At 38.8% G+C, this 12,435-nt stretch overlaps 1 protein-coding gene across 2 annotated transcripts in view; it reads right to left on the bottom strand.

Annotated features, from left to right (window-relative positions):
* Positions 1-12,435, bottom strand: part of NPSR1 (neuropeptide S receptor 1) — a 103,833-nt gene that overhangs the window by 15,927 nt on the left and 75,471 nt on the right. For both annotated transcript variants that reach the window (XR_015797721.1, XM_088149971.1), the window contains exons 5-7: positions 9,298-9,401; positions 7,122-7,215; positions 815-1,016 (exon numbers count right to left, since the gene is read on the bottom strand). Coding sequence is in view for 1 of the 2 variants with exons in the window: in XM_088149971.1 (XP_088006097.1) it covers positions 815-1,016; positions 7,122-7,215; positions 9,298-9,401 (400 nt within the window). In the remaining variant the exon portion in view is untranslated. The remainder of the gene's footprint in view (positions 1-814; positions 1,017-7,121; positions 7,216-9,297; positions 9,402-12,435) is intronic.

Genomic DNA, 12,435 nt, shown 5'->3' with positions numbered 1-12,435 from the left:
TCTCAAACTTTGTAGCATTGTGACCTGGCAAAATGATAAATTGAATTTTGCTATCTCTCCTCTCCGAATAAAACTATTTTTTTTCACTAGGGTTAGGGAAGAAAGAAATATACTACTTGCTTACTCTACCATATAAAACAATGGTAGAGTCTTAGAGGTTTCTAAAAGAAAATATTAAAGAGAGAGAGAGAAAGACAGACAGACAGACAGACAGACCATATTTTTAATGGAAAGGATTAACTTTGGCATAATTCCTGAAACTGGAGTTTTATTTGAAGATAGTCACTCTCATCCACCAGGTAGGAGAAAAGAAAAGTTCATTTCCTTGCCTTAAATCAGCTTTTCTTAAAATGCTGCAGCTTGGAGAATAATGTAAGACTGTAAGTTGTTTTTGGTGCCGTCTCTCCCAGTACAGCTGCACTGAGATAAAATCACACCCCAATCTACTTTCAGCCTGAATTTGCTTTGCATGTACAGTATTAATTTCCTCATCCATTCTCTGTTTGCATTAAACTCTCTGCATGCATCTTCCGATCCATGCAAACATTCACATGGGCAATTATGTCTTTTGGCCAAAATTCTCCTTTGATCTCCTTCAAGTTTTCTTCAGACTTGTATTTACAAACTTATCAGAAAAAAAAATCCATGAGTACCAATACTGTATTTGTATATATTTTTGTCATTACAATAAGAAGGAGTAAAAATGGGCAAGATTAAGATAAGATCCCTATTAAGATAAATACAGATCTCTCATGGATGGGTGAAAGCTGTGCCTGGAGTAGGGTGTATGAGAGTAATCTGCAAATAGTCTTACCTGATAATAATTAGAGGAATAAAATACACCAGGAAGGCAACTGTGGTCATATAAGGGATCCAGTAAGAGTCGTCTGGCCAGGCAGCCCAACACTGCACTTCTCCATTAGACAGTTGGCGTTTCCCAAAGATGATGAGAGTGGGAATTGAAAACAAGAAAGAGAGGCCCCAGGCAATGACAATGAGAATTTTTGCCTGCCTTTCTGTTTATGGGGGAGAAAAAAATCTCATTAATTCTCAGCGTAAACAAAGTATCAGTAGGGATTAGAAGAGTTCTCCATAGAAATGTAGTTGGCTGAGTGCTATGAAACAAACACAGTTTAGCTGTGCTTAACTTAATATAATTGTTAAGTTAATTAAACCAATAACTTTAATAACTTTTGTTTACTAAGTGTCTTACTGTGAAAGAGAAAGGATAATTAATACCCTTTCACATTTCAATTTCAATCGGGTGTCTTTCTTTCATTTGAGAAGTCAGTCAAAATTGCTGTGATTCTTTCCAGTCCAGCTGAGAGGAACAGGAGGCTTAGCTAATACACAAAGAAATAAAGCAAAAGAAAACACATCCAAATGCCTATGATTTTATAGAGGAGAATCCTTAAGTCATTGTCAGCATTTCAATACGGTTTGCAACCAAGAGGTCTCTGATTCCATCTACAAGATCTTCAGTTAAAATGGTGCAGATAGAAGTGCTGGTGGAGGTCTTCCATTAGGTCTAGATTTAGCAGGAGGCTCTCTTAGGCAAAAGCTGGGAACTAGCAGGACTGCTGCCATCTTTGCAGAATAACATCAATCCAGGCTACCTGCTGTCAAGAAGCATACCAAATTCTTCAATGAGTAAAAACACTGTGCTTGACATTCCTTTTCAGTGTCCCCAACATAACATCCCTCTGAAATAATGCTACATGGGAAGGAGTTAAAGAAATTATATTGAGGGGGAATTAAAATGGCATTGGACCTGCTCACTCAATGAAGCTGCTCAGGATGGCTTTCAACAATGTGCAACATAGTCAAAAACACAAAAGCTAAACAAATAAATACTGTAAAGCTTAATGTCATGTCTTCCCATTTATCGGACTTTGGATGCGATTTGTGTCCAAACGGACCTCCAAAATAACAGGCTAAGTCCATTGTATTTCAAACACTCTGGAGAATTCACTTAAATTTGTATTATTTCTGCCAATGTTTTGGAATTTATGTACTGATGCAAGTATACAAATGGTGCAGCTTATGTCATTTGCATCATGCTATGTCATTTTCATAATAAATGATGTAAAGCGACATAAATAGAAGCAAATTACCTACATTCAGTTTTAGCAGACATTCTGGAGGAATGGACACTGCACGAAGGTTTCACTCCAAATAAATACGTGTAAGGAGGATCGTGGATGTAGATTTTTATGGGTCCCTTAGAACAGGGTTCCTCAACCTCAGCAACTTTAAGATGGGTGGACTTCAACTCCCAGAATTCCCCAGCCAGGCTGGCTGGGGAATTCTGGGAGTTGAAGTCCACCCATCTTAAAGTTGCTGAGGTTGAGGAACCCTGCCTTAGAAGCTTGTTTGTCTTGCCATTCATAAAAAATAAGAGCTGTGTTGGTTCTGGCCTAAAGTCTCTCTTGTCCAGTGTTGTTCTGTTTTGTACTGTGGTCATTTAGGAAACTCAGAAACACTGATAGGAGTTGACAATCTACCTTTACCTTTCTTACCCAGTTGTCAGTGTTGCAAAGCCCATGATTCAGAAGGTAGCAGCTACTGATGACTCAATCCTGTATGAATTTGTCTGGTCTCTTTTTAAAACTATGTTTATTGGTGACTACTTCCACATCTGGGGGCAGCAAATTTCATACTGTTGAAAGCCATGCAGGAAAGCTGCACAGAGCAAATAAATGGGTGAGTCATTTTTTATTCCCTGCCCTGGGAGGAGGCTCAGCAACTGGGATACTGCACAAAGTCAGTGAAAAGCAAATTAGATCTTGTTTACTGGTAGTCCTCATTTAGCAACCTCATTTGGGACCGGCAACTTGGTTATTAAGCAAAGTGGTTGCTAAGTGAAAATCACGTGACTGTGATTGCCTACAATTTTACTTCAGCTTTCCTTTGCCTTACATTGATATGACCCCAAATAGCTGGGTAAGCCCAAATGGTGGGGAAAATTTCTGGAACTCAACTCACGAGGAAGCTGGGTATCTTATAGTCCTTTTTCTCAGCTCCCCCACCCTTTGGAATGCTCACCCAGGTACTGGGATAATTAGCAAGAAGAGAATTGATGTTTATATTTGCATTCTTTGGAGAGGAAGGGGTTACAAGAGAATAAGCAGGCACACAAAGGGCAATGCACATAGAAAGGAATGCACTAGTGCCGGCTGTTTCCTTAGCGTGCTCACAGCTGTGAGCTGCAAGCCATTTAGGAGGCAAAAAGCCTTTGGTGTGAAACTGATTAGGGTCTGGTCAGTGTCAGGCAGCAGCCCAGTCAGATGGAAGATTATAATCAGTTAAGGTCACAGAGCTGAGCTTGTTAATTTGTGATTAGCACTTTTAGGGATGGGATGGGGAGAAAAACAGCTCAGGAAGAGATAGCTTGTTTTGGCAATCTCTCTACTCTGCAAGGGGAGCAGGGGAGAAAAAAACAGGTCAGGCACAGGAAAACGCGTACTAACTGATTATAATGGTGAGCACATGACTGAGAGAGAGAAATGCTGCAAAGGTGGTAAATGCAGATATTGGTTACAAAGTTACTTTTTCATCACCACTGTAACTGTGAATGGTCGCTGTCCAAGGTAGTTGCTAAACAAGGACTATCTATATTGCATAGTTAGCAATCATAGTTAGATATTAGACCTTAAAAAAAAAATAGTGTGTCTCCCTTATCCAGTTATGATCATGATAATGTTGGGAGGGGAAATTTAAACCTTCCTTTTCAAACCAACGTCCCCACTAAAATCAAAAGGAAGAAAATTGGCACTGGGAAATTTTTTTAGGCTTGTTAGGTCAATTTGGTTTCCCTGTGCATTGCATTACTACATCTCATGGAAAACAACTCTGGTTACTAAGTAGGCAATAAAAGCAACATCCTACTTTAGCCCCAAGTGAATGAGATGCCTTTTTATTCCCTGCTGAATACTTCAACATCAGGGACATTGGGAAGAAAATAAAAAGAAAGCTCACTTGTTTAGTACAGCTATTCTGTACTTCTTAACCTAGACAGCAAGGTTGGTAATAAAAAATTGTAAAGTGTTAATAGCATCTCCCTGTGCAGGAAGTACTTAAAAATAGCTTTTTCAGTTCGGTAAGAAAGGATGCATTCAGCCTGATGGTGAAGGCTGTTCATAATTTCACATGTTTTGGCCCTTTACATTTTCTTTTAAATCACAGTGCTCAAAATAAAAGTTGCTAAAAGTAAAAATATGCTCAGCAAAATCGAAGTTGAGCAAAAGGCTATGCATAAAACAGCAAGTCGATCTTTCTGCCCAATGGAGAACTAAAGTTGTATGTAAAAGATATTTTACAGTCTGGGGTAGGGGAATTGGACTTCTCCGAATCAGTCTCCTGAATTGAATGAAGATTTTTTTAAAAATAACATTATAGACATCAGCAAATATCTGTCCATCTCAAATCCACCAGGTTTATAACATTATGCTGAACTGCTTCTGTATTAACACCCAGTGATATACAGAAAGTTGAAATAATAGAATCTAATATCAGTAATAATTATATGAGACAAATCTTACTTCTTCTAATCTCAATCCTTCCTAGGTAAATAAAATTGTCACATTAGTACAGCATAATTCATTTGGTGAGGCTTAGGATGTTTTAGATGTACTACATGAGGTAAATTGACAGAGCAAAGATATACCAAAAATTAACAGGCAATGGACATCAGGATTGTTGCAGCCCAGGTATGCATAACATACCTGGGCTAACATAATTCAGAATACCTTTTATGGGTTCCCCCTTCAGGTTGCACAATCAGGGGCATATTCCAGCAGTTCTCCATCATCTACACCCATTTTCTTTCTCTGCTCAGCACAGTGTAAGGTTTTTTTATGCCCATGAAGATGAAAAAGTGCCCCCTATAGGTTTGCTACCTTGTGCTGAATCATCCAATTTGTCCATCTGGTCCAATGCTGTCAACACAGACTGGCAGAGACTCTCCAGTCTACTTGGAGATCCTGAAGACTGAATCTGAGACCATTTATATCCAAAGCAAATGTTCAACCACTGATGCCCATCATAGATATAGATATAGATATAGATATAGATATAGATATAGATACAGATACAGATACAGATACAGATACAGATATAGATATAGATATAGATACAGATATAGATATAGATATAGATATAGATATAGATATAGATATAGATATAGATATAGATATAGATATTTGTAATGACTCAGAGCATCTCATATTTTCCTTTGAATAATACTATCACTCCAAAGACATCAAGCATATTAGGAGAAATAAACTTGATTCCCACAACAGTGACCTTGCAAAAACTCAAGTAGAACAGAAATTTTAAATAATAATAAACTGGGAAAAAATATAGGTTAGCATAACCACAATACTGTAATTTTCCATGTATAGGTAGAGTCGTTTTCAGTGTGACAAAGCATTAAACATTCATTCTGTCTGAAGTAGTAAAAACCCAGGAATGATTATATACATTTGGTTGATTATGTGCATATCAAAAAGGCATGGTTATTTTCAGACAACACAAGATTTAAGAATGCAGTAACAATGTATTATCTATCTCCCTCTCTCTCTAATTTTATTCCAAGGAACTTTGTTTTTGAACCCTCTTTTAGTCCTCAAATTATATACTGAAGAAAAAGAACCTGAGAAGTTCTGTGAACTAAATCAATTTATTTCCTAAGAATAGCTATACTTTTTTCCAGGATTGTTCAATAAAAACCTAATCTAGAACACCCTTCCTCGTAAAAGTTCCCCCCCCACCACATTTAAAGATACTTCCTGCAAGCAAATCTCCCATTGTTGTACGTATTTCTGGCTGCAGTATTTATGTCTGTAAAAGCCAACATAATTTCTCCAATTCTATTTATTATTTCCTTATTTTTTTAAAATAATTTCTTTTCTATCCAATGGTCAGACTGTCTGTGTTATTTCTGAAGGAACTTCAAAAGCATTTTGCAAGAAGAAGGTTTGAGCATATCCATGGAACTCAACCTAAGTAGCCAGTGAGATTTAGAGTGCTTCAGAATGGATGGCTTTTATTGCTACTATACATTAGGATGTTGTTCTAACTTCTCTTCCTTAATGGACTTTCTGTAGTAAAGCAACAATTGCTTACAGACATATCTAGAAGTCCATTTATGTATAAAATAGAATACACTGAAAGATTAGAAAAGGAAGTTGGTATCGTCCAGACTTCCCTTAAATATCTCATTTGGAAACACTCTAAAAGAGTTTAGTAGCCATAAAATGAAAACAGGGAAGAAAATTCATAGGAAACATTGTAGAAGAGGGCACAGCTAATTAATGAGAAGATTGAAGTGGGCTGCTCCACACTGCAGGGTTTAGCTGGAAATCCTACTTGTACAACGAATGTTTCCATTAATGTGAATGGGAACCCTGATGCATTCAAAGTAACAAGATATATGTCAAGGTCTCAATTTAATTGAATCTTTGAATTTGTTGCTGATGTAGAATGGCCAGGATTCGTTTTTTATAATTTCTTAACTTTTGAAGTCTTAATGAGAGAGGAAAGATCTTCAACATTCATTTAAAGCAAAATATCATACATTATTGTAATAATGGTAGTAAAACAAAAGTCTGACACCCCTACCATCAGAAAAATAACAAGGAATTGGGCACTGTATCTAAGAGTAGGAATTAATAAAGGAAACTAGTATATTATTTGTAGTAAAAAGATTAATTGCTCCCATTTGGGCAAAGTTTGGATGCCCGAGGGCTTTTGAGCATCCAGGAGCCACAGAGAACAAGATGATGTTTCAAAGTCATCAGGTCAGGATGCTTTGAAGTTTTCCTTGTTGTTGTTGGGGGGGGGGGAGGGACTTGAGGGTTTTCTTTGCTTTTTTTGTAAATGACAATTTTGTTTTAGACCATACACTATAGTTTTCTAAAGATGATTTCTGCCTCAAATCAGCAGGAAACCACATCATTAATTTTCATACAAATGTGGTAAAAGGAGATTACAGAAACCACAAAAAGGGGGGTTGACTTCCATTGCAATAATGGGACTTCAAGCAAACCACCCCGGGTTCAAACAAAGCTTCTTAAAGGAGAGGGGAGAACAATGGGAGAATAACAGCAGAAATCTCTTACCTCCTTGAAAGAATTTCATTGGATACACAATGGCATGATATCTGTCTATGCTTAGTGATACTAAAACATAGGTTGAGGCATACAAAAGTACAACCTAAAGGAGAGAAAAAGAAGAAATCATTGGTCACATGGATATCTGGAAGTTTTTTATGTTTGAAACTAAGGGAATAATTCTACTTCCTCTTACTGGAAATAGAACCAACTGAATTCACTGGGGGTGCTCACTTATTCACAAATATATAAATTCCCCTCTCACCCCTATGGGTGGTATGTGTCTTCCTCAATCTCAGGTCCTCTACCAGAGGCCTGGGAGTTTGAGGGTTCTGCGCAGTATCTTAGCTGTTCCAAGCACTACACTCTTATGGACAGAAAGCTCTCATGTTGTTCCTGTGATCTGCTGAAGCCACTCTCCCAGCTTAGGAGTCACGGCCCCGAGTGCTCCTACCACCACTGGGACCACTTTGGCCTTTACTTTCCACATCCTCTCTAGTTCCTCCTTCAGGCCCTGGTACTTCTCCAGCTTCTCATGCTCCTTCTTCCTGATGTTGCTGTCACTTGGCACAGCTACATCTATCACTACCGCTGTCTTCTGGTCTTTGTCTACTACCATGATGTCTGGTTGATTGGGCAGTACCTGTCTGTCCATCTGGATCTGGAAGTCCTACAGGATCTTAGCCCTGTTATTCTCCATGACCTTCTGTGGAATCTCCCATCTGGACTTGGGGAGGGGTCTAGCCTATACACTGTGCAGATGTTCCTGTACACAATGCCAGCTACTTGGTTGTGCCGTTCAGTGTATGCTGTTCCTGCCTGCATCTTATACCCTGCCACTATGTGTTGGACTGTCTCTGAGGCCTCTTTGCACAATCTGCGCCTTGGGACCTGTCTAGTTTGGTAGACCTCTGCTTCTATGGATCTGATGCTTACTGCCTGTTCCTGTGCTGCTATGATCAGTGCCTCAGTGCTGTCTTTTAGTCCAGCCCTTTCCAGCCACTGGTAGGATTTCCCAATGTCAGCCACCTCAGCTATCTGTCGATATATATATCTCAATGTGCTTTCACAGCAGAGTAATTTATGCATCTCTATTTAGACATCAGATCCATTATGCTCAACAGATCTTTCTCTCAGGTAGATAGATAAATCAATAAATATTTATATAAATATAAATATATGCTTTAGGAATTTCCAATCTGGTGCCATCCAGATATGCTGAGGCTCTAACTCCCAGAATTTCCCACCAAGATTGCCAGTAGACACAGTTGGCTGGGATTTCTGGGAATTGTAGTACCAACATATTTGGACTGAATCAAGTTGAGCAAAGTTCTCATTTGGAAAGTTTGTTATCAGAAATGAACCTAAAGTTGCTGCACTGCCAAATCTATAATATTAGGGAAGAGGCCATACATATGTTTATTCACATATTAGATATCAGCTATTATTATGGTGACCATCTGGGGATTAGCAGATTATCCCTAAATTGTATCTACAAGACATGTTTAAGATTGAAAATCTCTCATCTGTTGCCATATAACAGCACATACTACAGTATTCTGCACTGCAGTTCAATACATAGATAGAAATATTTATGGTAGGAGAACAGGAGTGCAAGTGTGGATAGTGTCAGATTTATACCAAGGTGATTTAGGGCTGACATCTCTGAAAATCTATGGAAGTTCACTGGTGCCATTGTGTGTACCTGTATTTCTCAGACAAATGTATATTTTCAAAATCGTTGTGAAGTAAAACGTGACAACCCTAATGTTCACTGACTTAGTTTTCAGAATCCATGTGCTCTGTTTTCAGTTATTTGGATTACTCCAAATCCACTTTAGGAGACAATTCTTTTTAAAATGATAAATGGTTGTGTTTAATAAAAATACAGGAAATGGCATTACAGAATTTCTTTTCTTGCTTCAGGTTTCTGAACAAATGTAACCACGGAGGAACTATCAATGAACATCAGCTTATGCTACACTGCACAATTGAATTCTATGTTTCTATTTTAAAAGGTTACATTATTTTTTTATATAATGGTACATGCTTTGCTGGGTACAGCATTTTCTTTTATTTCCCATCTGTTGCCTATAGCAATTATAAAGTGATTTAGATTTTTCACAGTAGATAAAGCAGTACATCATGACACTTAGAGAGGTATTCAGCTATTCTTGTACTGTACCTGCAAATACCGAACAATTCGGCAAACAAGATCAGGGGCCATGAAATCTCCAGTGAAGCGCCAAATTATATCAGTCATTATATTTATAAGACCTGTAAAACAATCTGTTCAAAACAGTAAAAGGACAATTAGAGAGGGATACAAATATTTGAGAGTGCTGTACTATCATAATCAATAATTCTGTTCTTCCCATTTTACAAGTAGTGCTCAAATTCTGAGGTTGTTAAGGCTTCTTGATCTCTCTTACCTTCTGTTTTAGAAGGATACATCTGGATACATCATTTCACCTGCACTGTATATATGCTCTGTTCCTATTGACCTAGATAGGACTTACTTCTGAGTAGATATACACTGGACTACACTGTTAAGTTCTGAAACAGCAGCCAAAAAGAAGAAATGGATTTGACTCCCCTCCAAACACACACACACAACTACACACAAAATAAAACTCTACACATGCTAATTTATATCTTTATGTTAAACCAGTTAGCTGAAAACACCATGCAGTAAGGATTTCGAATCACAGACAAATATTAGATGTTCTAAGTAAAAAAAAAAAAAAAAGACATGCTATTCCATAAAGGCTTAACAAGTGGATTTCATACTGTCTTATCTCCTAATAATGATGCTGTGTTAAAGTGGGAAAATAAGGACCTATCATGTCTGGAAGATGAGAAGCAATGAGAGGAAAGAAGAGCAATGAAAGGTAATAATCCCAGCATGGACTTTGATAACCCTTGCTTGGAGCTACTGGCTGAAAACAATATTAACAGCTCAAACCATGATTGCCATTTTTGACCAATTCATTGTTGCCAATAGTAAGATAGACGAACTAAAAATCCTCCCTGAGAAATTTGTGATGAGCTCAAAAGGAGTATTTAGGGAGAATTTACAGGAGAAGTTAAAGGAGAACCAACCCTGATGGTTACTGAAACAGAAATGAACTGGGCTGAGGGAATTCAGGATGGGAAGGTAAAGCTGCTTATAATAAATAATAGACCCCCCCCCCCACCGCCCCAGCTACTTTCTGCCTCAAGGACCTCAAATGCCTGACAGGAATGCAGAAGTACCCTGTAAGCTTTATACCAGTGTTTCTCAACCTTGGCAACTTTAAGATGGGTGGACTTCAACTCCCAGAATTCTCCAGGCAGCATGGCTGGCTAGGGAATTCTGGGAGTTGAAATCCACCCATCTTAAAGTTGCCAAGGTTGAGAAACACTGCCTTATAGTGTATTTATAGTATAAGTATCCTAATAGTATCCTGTAAGCCAATAGTAAGTTACAGATTGCTGAAAATGAAATCAGTACAGGCAAATGGCTTAATAGAGGAGTAAGCACACTTTTTTTTTTTTAACCAAAATTTCATGTTGTCTGAAAGAAATTAGCTAGCATGTTTGGAGATTAGATTAGATTAGATTAATTTGATTTATATGGCCACCCATCTCACAATAGCGACTCTGGATCGCTTACAACGTTTAAAAGCAATACGGTAACATAATATCAAACATAAACAGCAGCTGAGGAGCCAGTCCAATCTGGACAAATAATAACCGCATTGTTGTTGTTGTCGTTAAGTCGTGTCCGACTCTTCGTGACCCCATGAACCATATTGTGCCAGGCCTTCCTGTCCTTCACTGCCTCCCTGAGTTTGCTCAGTTTCATGGTCATTGCTTCAGTGATGCTATCTAACCATCTCATCCTCTGCCGTCCTCTTCTCCTTTTGCCTTCAATCTTTCCCAGCATCAGGGTCTTCTCCAAAGAGATCTCTCTTCGCATTAGGTGACCAAAATATCTGAGCTTGAGCTTCATTATCGATCCTTCCAATGAGCAATCAGGGTTGATTTCCTTTAAGATTGACTGGTTTGACCTCCTAGCAGTCCAGGGAACTCTTAAGAGTCTTCTCCAGCACCACAGTTCAAAGGCATCAATTCTTCGGCGCTCGGCCTTTTTTATGGTCCAGCTCTCACAGCCATACATTACTACTGGAAAAACCATAGCTTTGACTATGCGGATCTTTGTCGGCAAGGTGACGTCTCTGCTTTTTAATATGCTATCTAGGCTTGCCATAGCTTTCCTCCCAAGGAGCAAGCGTCTTTTAATTTCATGGCTGCAGTCTCCGTCTGCGGTGATCTTGGAGCCCAAATAAATGAAGTCTGTTACTGCTTCCATTTCTACCCCTTCTATTTGCCAGGAATTGATGGGTCCGGATGCCATGATCTTAGTTTTTTTAATGTTGAGTTTCAAGCCAGCTTTTGCACTCTCCTCTTTCACCCTCATCAAGAGGCTCTTTAGTTCTTCTTCACTTTCTGCCATTAGGGTGGTATCGTCCGCATATCTGAGGTTGTTGATGATTCTCCCTGCAATCTTAATTCCGGCTTGTGATTCTTCCAGCCTGGCATTTCTCATGATGTACTCTGCATATAGGTTAAATAAGCAGGGTGACAGTATACAGCCTTGTCGTACACCTTTCCCTATTTTGAACCAATCGGTTGTTCCATGACCGGTTCTAACTGTTGCTTCTTGGCCCGCATACAGATTTCTCAGGAGACAGGTAAGGTGGTCTGGTATTCCCATCTCTTTAAGAATTTGCCACAGTTTGTTGTGATCCACACAATCAAAGGCTTTTGCATAGTCAATGAAGCAGAAGTAGATATTTTTCTGGAACTCTCGTGCTTTCTCCATGATCCAGCGAATGTTGGCGATTTGATCTCTAGTTCCTCTGCCTCTTCGAAACCCAGCTTGTACATCCGGTAGTTCTCGGTTCATATATTGCTGAAGCCTAGCTTGTAGGATTTTGAGCATAACCTTGCTAGCATGTGAAATGAGTGCAATTGTGCGATAGTTTGAGCATTCTTTGGCGTTGCCCTTCTTTGGAATTGGAACGTAAACTGACCTTTTCCAATCCCGTGGCCACTGTTGCGTTTTCCAAACTTGCTGGCATATTGAGTGCAGCACTTTAACACCATCATCTTTTAGTATTTTAAATAACTCAGCTGGAATCCTGTCATCTCCACTAGCTTTGTTGTTAGCAATGCTTCCTAAGGCCCACTTGACTTCACTCTCTAGGATGTCTGGCTCAAGGTCAGTGATCACACCAGCGTGGACATCAGGGACATTAAGATCTTTCTTGTATAGTTC

This window comes from Python bivittatus, unplaced genomic scaffold, assembly GCF_059951505.1.
Source record: "Python bivittatus isolate LINGU-HERP-01145 unplaced genomic scaffold, Pbiv_v1 ctg000610_np1212, whole genome shotgun sequence".
Taxonomy (NCBI): Eukaryota; Metazoa; Chordata; class Lepidosauria; order Squamata; family Pythonidae; genus Python; species Python bivittatus.
Note: the sequence above shows the minus strand (reverse complement) of the source record. Positions and strands in the feature narration are given on the sequence as shown.